At 46.2% G+C, this 8,164-nt stretch overlaps 1 protein-coding gene across 1 annotated transcript; it reads right to left on the bottom strand.

Annotated features, from left to right (window-relative positions):
• Window positions 1–2,980: 2,980 nt before the first annotated feature.
• NDUFB4 (NADH:ubiquinone oxidoreductase subunit B4) lies at window positions 2,981–5,503 on the bottom strand. Its single transcript, XM_065852347.2, has 3 exons — window positions 5,270–5,503; window positions 4,857–5,003; window positions 2,981–3,139 (listed from the first exon to the last, which is right to left on the bottom strand). Exons 1-3 carry the CDS (start codon window positions 5,468–5,470, stop codon window positions 3,080–3,082), a joined length of 408 nt encoding a protein of 135 aa, XP_065708419.1. The 5' UTR covers window positions 5,471–5,503; the 3' UTR covers window positions 2,981–3,079.
• Window positions 5,504–8,164: the final 2,661 nt, after the last annotated feature.

Genomic DNA, 8,164 nt, shown 5'->3' with positions numbered 1-8,164 from the left:
CTGGCCTTCAACACGTCCTTCAACATTGACTTGTTCATCAGCACTTGACAAATTCCCTCCCTCGTTAAGTGTTAATTTGCAGCATAGCGAATGCAAAAGAACTTGTATGGCCAGACATTTGTTCCTGGGAAGGTGCCTGGAAGAAAGCTCAAATGCAGACAACATTGTAGAGGCTCTCAAAAATCACTGGAATGTGGAAGCCTCACCCCTATGTGGTGAGTTACACATGGTGGAGGCAGAAAGCATAAGCCCCAAGTAGGGAACCAGGAGCACAGCCCAGGCAATCCAAACCTCAGGCCTGTGCTTTAGCATATACCCACATGAAACAGTTTCTAAGCTTGGTGCTATCTCTTTCTTACTTCCCGATAGAAAAAATCCTCAGTTTTCCACAAGAGAAGGAAATGCAGAGCAGCAACATATAACTTTAGTCAGTTACATCCATCATTGGTTTTGGATCTGCACCAGATCCTTGGGGGGAAAAAATAAAAAAGCATCAGCTTTGAGCAAATATTACATTATAAAATCTACAGGGAGATGTTTACTCTAAAATAGCCATCTCAGGAAAGGACATTCAGGAGAATCAATTTGCCAGAGAAGCTGATTTAATCAGACTGATGCAAGGATAAAGGAGATCTAAATGTTTCACAGGCAAAGGGGAAAAGCTTGTTTTCTGTTTGGGACCTAAATTACCACCCAGTGATCTGCAGTCTTGAGTTTCTCTTGCTATAGACTCCTCACTGAAGCAGACATGGGTGGCAACACATCAGACAAGGGTGAAATTCCACGAAGCAGAATCACTCTCCTGTCTTCACCCTACATTTCTGAAGGGAAACTCCCCTTTCCTTCCTCTACGCATCCAGCACTGCTGCTTCAAACCACCAACTCCACCTCCAGTGGCGCAGCACGTTTGTTACTTCCAAGAAAACCACTTGGAGACTTCTGCAAACAACAGAAAAGTAGGGCAGCCTTTCCCCAAGCACCACGCTCAAATCTGCAGGGACATAGCATCAGATATGCTCATCTGCAAAGGAAAGGGCTGTGGCAGGTGCCACAAGCAGCAATACAAGGCTGGCCTAAAATACTAGAGGCACTGCACTCATCTACAACCCATTGTGAACCATTTGCTCAACTGGCCTGAAACAAATACAGCTGCAAGGGAGAATTTACACACGTGGCAGCTCAAGTTCCAATTAGCTGAGGAAATGGGTCCTGGGAGATGAAATTAGTTTGTGGCAGCAGGAAGACAGTTAATTTAGCATGCTCAGACAAGCAATTATTTCTTTCCCTAAATACCACTTTCTCCATGCATTGATGCCTCTCTCTCTGCAGTGACCCACAGCCGTATCTTGTAATATTATTTGTGACAGTCTTTTAGAAGCTGTTCTGCAGACAGAATAATCTGGGTTTGCTTTAGTTAAGCTAGAAGAACATGCTGCAGAGACAGGTGCAAGAGGGTTGCCGAGAGCACATATGGGATTGCAAAAGCAGGCCACAGCCTTGAACAGCTAGCTGCTGCACACAACCTTGGTGCCAAGCTCCCCATAGCCTTGACCTTTCATGACCTGGAGAGTAAAGGGAAGAGCTGCAACAGGAAACAATTAAAAACAAACAAACAAAAACCAAACAACAACAAAAATCCCAAACCAACCAACCAACCCACCCTAAAACACAAAACAAAAAACCAACACCAAAAAACCCCACACCACACCAAGGAAATTCATTTTTACCATGAGAGTGACTGAATACTGACACATCACCCAGAGAGGTTCGTTCTGGAGTCTCTCCATCTTCGGAGATACTCAGCAGCTGTCTGGATATGGTCCTAGGCAGCTAGCTCTAGGTTGCCCTATTTAAGCAGAGGACTGGACCAGATGATCTCCAGAGGTCCCTTCCCACCCCAGCCACTCCATGATTACATGAAAAACCTTGACTCACTCTGATGAAGCAGAGGACTGCAAATGGCCCATATCTGCACCCTAATCATGCAGGGAGGTGACTTAGCAGAGCTGCTCTTGCCAACTCCAAACAGGCTGCTTTCCTGGAAAGCAGAGGGGAGTTTTCAACTTCAGCATCAGACTACAGTTTTTGGCCTGGATCTCAATATTTGGGAAGAAACCATTCTTGTACAATGTCTGAAGAACGAGGGCTTTTGGATCATAATGGCACCTACAAGCCATGTGAAAATTAGTCTGAATTAACAATCTTTTCCCTGCATTCATGTTTGAGTACTTCGACAGTAACAATTCCATATGCTCTACACCAGTTGACCTGAACAGAAAAGACGTGTGCTCCTGTAGGAATAAGCAGAGAAGACATGTTTGCAGGCAAAAGATGAACTTATGTTTGGTTTTATTTTTTATCATGGCCTATCTGAAGTTGTGAAACAGAATTCTCCTATACTGCAACAGAACCAATATAAAAAATAAAAATCCTTTTTATTTCTTGTCTCCCACTCAGAGGAACCTCAGAATTAGCAGAAATGCTAGTCACATACACCACAACAATGTTCAGCTCACTTTTTCCAAGCCTGGTTATTTTATCCAAAGTTTATTGAAATAAACAAATACATGGTTTAGGACTGTTTTTTATTAAGGAAAAAAAAAAAAAAACCACTCAAGTTATTGAGAGCAGGTAGGCAGGCTCCTAAAATTTCTAGTAAAGTATCACAGAACTTGCCCATTATCCAATTAGGGCAAACTACAGAGTCAAACTGCCACCAGGAAGAAATACCTATAGGCAAACAGTAGTTCTTGAGGACACTGCTTTGGGCTTGCTTAGTATTTTAGCCTGCTACTAATTTTAAACTTCAGTCTGTGCTGCTCTGACAGCAGCAACTTCCACAGTTCCAAAGGAGCCTCTACACGCAGACCAAAAGAGTATGCTGGTTGAGTTCAGGACACCCTCTCCTTATTTATCTGCATTAGATACCAGGATCCTGCATTTCTGCACTCCCCATAATCGTTAAAGATGCAAGACAAACAACGAGCAATTAAGTTTTATTCTTACGAAGGAGAAACGTCAGCACATAATACATCTTATTTTATTTCTATCCTGCGAACGGCACTGCAATTCCAGGAACTTAAAATACACTGAATGGTCGCTCATATTTACCCTCTTGGATAAGCTTCTCTTTATGATCCTGTGGAAGAAAGAGAACATTCATCATTATCCTATTAGAGAAGAAACTTCAATAAGCCTAGGACAGGAGAAAAGCAGTTTGAGTATTTCAGCATGCACTAAAGGAAGTTAGCACCACACATGATCTTATGGGTCTCTTCCAGCTGAAATGATTCTGTAGGCAAACTCTGGTAGCAGCTTTTGTGGTTAAAAAGCAAAAAAAGAACAAGGCATTTTAGCTTCACCTACCAGAGCAGCAAGACATGCTCAGACTGATCTCTCTGCACATCTATCCACTCTCACAAGCCAGCAGAGACCAATTACTGTGATGTATTTTTCACCAAACTAGTTGTGTCACAGCTAATTTATACTTGTAGTTTTTATCTCCTGCTTCTGGCTGAATAATCCAGTTTAGATATCTAATTATGGAGAAACTTCTTAATAACTTGGCTAAACGTGCCTGTGTTCACTTTCAGCCTATTTGTATCTCACTCTGGAGCCAGGTACCTTTCTGACAAGTGTTGTTACAGTACATGGACACTGCAGATATTGCCCAGATTCCTTCTGCTGGATAAAACCAGAAGACTAGGTCAAAACTTGGCAATTTATCTCATTTTTCCAGACATACACTCTTTTTCTCTGAAAGGTGTTTGTTGTAACAGCTCTTGGGCTTTATATACTACCAGAAAAACAAGAAAAATCTCCAAACATCAGTAAAAGAACTAGAATAAAGGAAAACAAACTGTCCTGGAGACTACATTAAAGATTTCACCTTAAATATTCCCAGGCAACTATGTCCAGATTTCACTCTCACAGGTGTATTTTCAAATACTCACATGCTAGGCCACCCTTAGCAGGTAAGCCCAAGTGTGGCTTCACATACAAAACCAAACCAACATGACAATAGTGCAGAAATGCTGAAGTCTCAAAAACATTCACATCAACACATTTGGCATGTATCCTAAACCCTGTATTTTCGATTCATCCTAGTAAACAGCATCCCCTACAAATATTCTATTAATTGTAACTGATGTTTGTACTCCCTGGCTTGTGACTCGATCTAAAAATACTAGTTTTGTGCAAACGAGGGAAATAAAAGTGTTTTACAATAGCCACAAATTCACTAGCAAAAAGAGCCACCATCTGCCAGTCACCTAACATTTTTTATGTATGTATATAGCTCAGTATTTTCAGAACAATCTACCATTGCTCAGATTCTGACACCCACATTTCAGGAGTTGGAACAGAAGCAAGATAAACCTTCTAAAAATCTTAAAAATCCAGCTGAGATCAGGCACTCTAATCCACACAAGTACTCCTCCCTGTTTGCTTCATTAGATTAATGGTCAAGCAATTCACAGAGACCTCGCTACATCTGTCATCCATAAACTCCCTACTTATTTATTTTAGAAAGCACTGTTACTGCACGTCAACAGCTGAAAATAAAGAGTTTCTTATGACTAATTTACACTGTCAGTGCTAAGGAGAGAATTGTTATGACAAAACATCCTGAGCAGAGTAACTGTGATTTGCCATACCCAAGGGTACCACACAGGGCTCTTAACACAACAGGACTTAGCAAACAGTTATGAGGCTTTGAGAGAGCAGGCTCAGCATCAGCCTCATTACTTAAACAGTACTAATCATTCTCAGGTGTAAGAGAAACCCATCAATGAAGCCTCCGGGCAGATCTACATTTTACAATTCGGTGTTCACTGATGTGTTGCCCACAGACTCACCCTCTCCACTTTAAAGACAGCGGCCCAGAAGAGGAGAGGACCCAAGGCAAAAAGGGCCCCTAGAAAGGATGTCTTGGGTGTCGGGCGGAAAGTAGGGTACACATTCTGCGTCCTCGCGTAGGCCCAGCGGATCAAGGCGGGATCTTCCTGGGCGGGAAGAAAACCACGGTAAGGCCCCGGGGACCCTGCGACAGCCCCCAACCCTGCGCAGAGGCTGGGGCCGGGAAAGGCCGCGGCTGCCGCCCGGCACAGGCCGGGACGGGCCACAAGGTCACGCGGAGGGGAGGGCAGCGCAGCGCCCCGCCAGCACAGACCCAGGCCCGGGCCCCGCTCCAGGACGCCGGGCGGTGCGGACCAGGCCCCGCGACCCTCCCGGTTCCCCTTCGCCAGCCCGCGCCCCCCGCCCCACTCACGATGATGGCGGGCGGGTTGGGGTTGTTGAGCTGCAGCTGGTACTGCCGCTTCAGGCGGGCGCGGATGGCCAGGCGCTCGGCCTCCGCGCGGCGCTTCTCCGGCGACACGTCATAGGTGTCCCGGTCGAGCTCGGCCGGCAGCGAGACGAATCGGTTGGGCCGGTACACCTCAGCGGCGCTGGGAGGCGGCCCCGGCGCCATCTTGTGCGCTCAGCTAAGCCGCAGGCGCCAGGAGGCGGGGCCGGCCTCGCGCCGTCGGGGGAGCCCCGCCCCCGCGGGGTACGCGTCGCAGCTGCGCCCCCTGACGGCCCGCGCGGGCTCCACCGAATCACAGAACGTTAGGGACTGGAAGGGACCTCAAAGATCATCCAGTCCAATCCACCTGCTGGGGCAGGAACACCTAGATGAGGTTGCACAGGAATGTGTCCAGGCGGGTTTTGAATGTCTCCAGAGAAGGAGACTCCACAACCCCCCTGGGCAGCCTGTTCCAGTGTTCTGTCACCCTCACTGTGAAGAAGATTCTTCTCAAATTTAAATCGAACCTCCTGTGTTCCAGTTTATACCCGTTGCCCCTTGTCTTATGAGTGGTTGTCATCAAGAAGAGCCTGGCTCCATCCTCGTGACACTCACCCTTTACATATTTATCAACATGAATGAGGTCACCCCTCAGTCTCCTTTTCTCCAAGCTAAAGAGACCCAGCTCCCTCAGCCTTTCCCCATAAGGGAGATGCTCCACTCCATCATCTTTGTGGCTCTGCGCTGGATTCTCTCCAGCAGTTCCCTGTCCTTCTTGAACTGAGGGGCCCAGAACTGGACACAATATTCCAGATGTGGTATCATCAGGGCAGAGTAGAGGGGAAGGAGAACCTCTCTCGACCTACTAACCACCCCCTTCTAATACACCCCAGGATGCCATTGGCCTTCCTGGCCACAAGGGCACAGTGCTGGCTCACAGTGCCAGAGGCAGGTGCGGGACTGGTGGGAGCAGCATCCCCGCTTGCCTCGCCCCCAGGACTGGCTCAGAGGGTGGTCAGGTTGGCCAAGGGGGTGGACATGTCAAGGGAAGGTTGGTTCCTTGTTGACAGCATTCCCTGCAGGTTTAATAGGGCATGGAATCGTTTTGGTTGGAAGAGATCTTCAGGGCCATAGAGTCCAACCATAACCTAACTCAGGCACTAAACCATATCCCTAAGAACCTCATCTACACATCTTTTAATCACTTTCAGGGATGGTGACTTCATCACTTCCCTGGGCAGACTGTTCCAACACCTGACAACCCTTTCTGTGAAGAAATTTTTCCTTATATCTCAGCTAACCCTTCCCTGGTGCAACTTGAGGCCATTTTCTCTCGTTCTATCTCATCCTAATGGTCTGTGCCCTTCCCCACATTGAAAGAAAAGGACTGCTGGGATGGAGCTGGGCTGCCAGGGATGTTGTGCTGCCTAATTTGTTGAGTGCCCAAAGGGGATAATGAGGCAGCTCTGTGCTCTCTTTCCAGTCCTAGACTATGCACATTTAACCACAATATCTGATGTTAAATAAGTGATGTATCGCAGGCAGTCTAGAAGTTGCAAAGTCCTGGTCTTTGACTTTCTGCTTCCAATCGTCTCTTTGATTTTTTTAACCAAGGCTTGGCTGCTTAGATAAGCCACCAGATAACTTTCAGGACTGTCATGTAGTGACTCAATGCCCTGATAAAATTTATCAAATCACCCTCTGCTGACTAATATGAGGCAAAGAAAGCAAATGCTGGCCTGAATGTTTTGACTTCAGGAAGTTTCTGTCTTGTCTTTTTGAAGAGCTTTGTTCTCCAGAGGTGTAAAAAATACATGTAAGTTGTCTTTCTGGCAACAAACTTGCCAGTAAACAAGTTTTCTGCATTTTTTTCTTCTTTGGGTATACAAAGCAATGATAGCAGTTATGCTGATTGGAAGCAAGTAAGTTAATGGCTGTGTATATATAGTTATGGCCTCATTTACACTGGGGTAACCTACAGACTCAGGTAATGGTGGGTGAGGGAATTACAGTTTGCTCCTAAGCACACACAAAATAATACTGCTGACTTTATTTAAGATGCTGTGCTTTGGCACTGCAATAATAGAGCAGAAGCTCTGCCTTACATCTTATGATTTCACTCTTCTTTTACCTAAGCACTTGGAAAATGATCTCATTTTGGCCTGAGCAGGTAATTAGGAGCTGGGGGTTCACTATTTGATTCCAGCAGGACAAAATTCCAGTCGGATATCCCTGCAGTTTCTATACCTTGAGCACACCAGCACAGCAGGAGGTGCTTTTCCCCCTCTCAAGTACAAGCCAGAAACCCTCTCAGAAACTCTCTGCCAATGTTTCTCCAGGTTTTCCACCCTCATTTTCTGCAAAAACGCACAGCTGGAAGTTCGGGTGAAAACTTCAGCTGCCTCATTTGCATTCAGCTCCCAAGGAAACACATCTTACATGCCCTGTTGCTTTCCTTTCCAGGGCTTTTATCTTGGGACGGTGTCTCTCCTGTTGCACGGAACAATTTACTCCCTTTACTTCCCCATTTCATGACCATGAAATGTAGTGAGCTCTGTGCCTCTTCCAGCTCCAGGACTGTCTCTCTCCATAACCCATGTATGGAGAGCTAGGTTAGCAGCACGGTACCTACACCTGCAGCACTGCCATGTGGCACTCCGGTGATACTTTTACCTCTGAGGCTTCCCAAGCACTTAGCATACTGTGTTTTCCTGCCCATGCACGGCCTGCTTCTTTGAAAGCTGTTCCTCCCTGCTCTCTCTCTTATTTCTTAATAAGTGACACATGCAGCTTCGAAATAGAGAGTGCATGTTGGATTAGCATACTGGGATGGCATAGCTGCTCAGTGGGAAATAGTGTGTTTTCCCCCTCTTTGCTGCA

This window comes from Patagioenas fasciata, chromosome 1, assembly GCF_037038585.1.
Source record: "Patagioenas fasciata isolate bPatFas1 chromosome 1, bPatFas1.hap1, whole genome shotgun sequence".
Taxonomy (NCBI): domain Eukaryota; kingdom Metazoa; phylum Chordata; class Aves; order Columbiformes; family Columbidae; genus Patagioenas; species Patagioenas fasciata.
Note: the sequence above shows the minus strand (reverse complement) of the source record. Positions and strands in the feature narration are given on the sequence as shown.

Coding starts and splice junctions, on each gene's coding strand:
- NDUFB4 (XM_065852347.2), bottom strand. CDS start 5,470: ATGGCGCCGGGGCCGCCTCCCAGCGCCGCTGAGGTGTACCGGCCCAAC. Junction 5,004..5,269: donor CCAACCCGCCCGCCATCATC/GTGAGTGGGGCG, acceptor CTTCCCGCCCAG/GAAGATCCCGCCTTGATCCG. Junction 3,140..4,856: donor CTGTCTTTAAAGTGGAGAGG/GTGAGTCTGTGG, acceptor TTTCTTCCACAG/GATCATAAAGAGAAGCTTAT.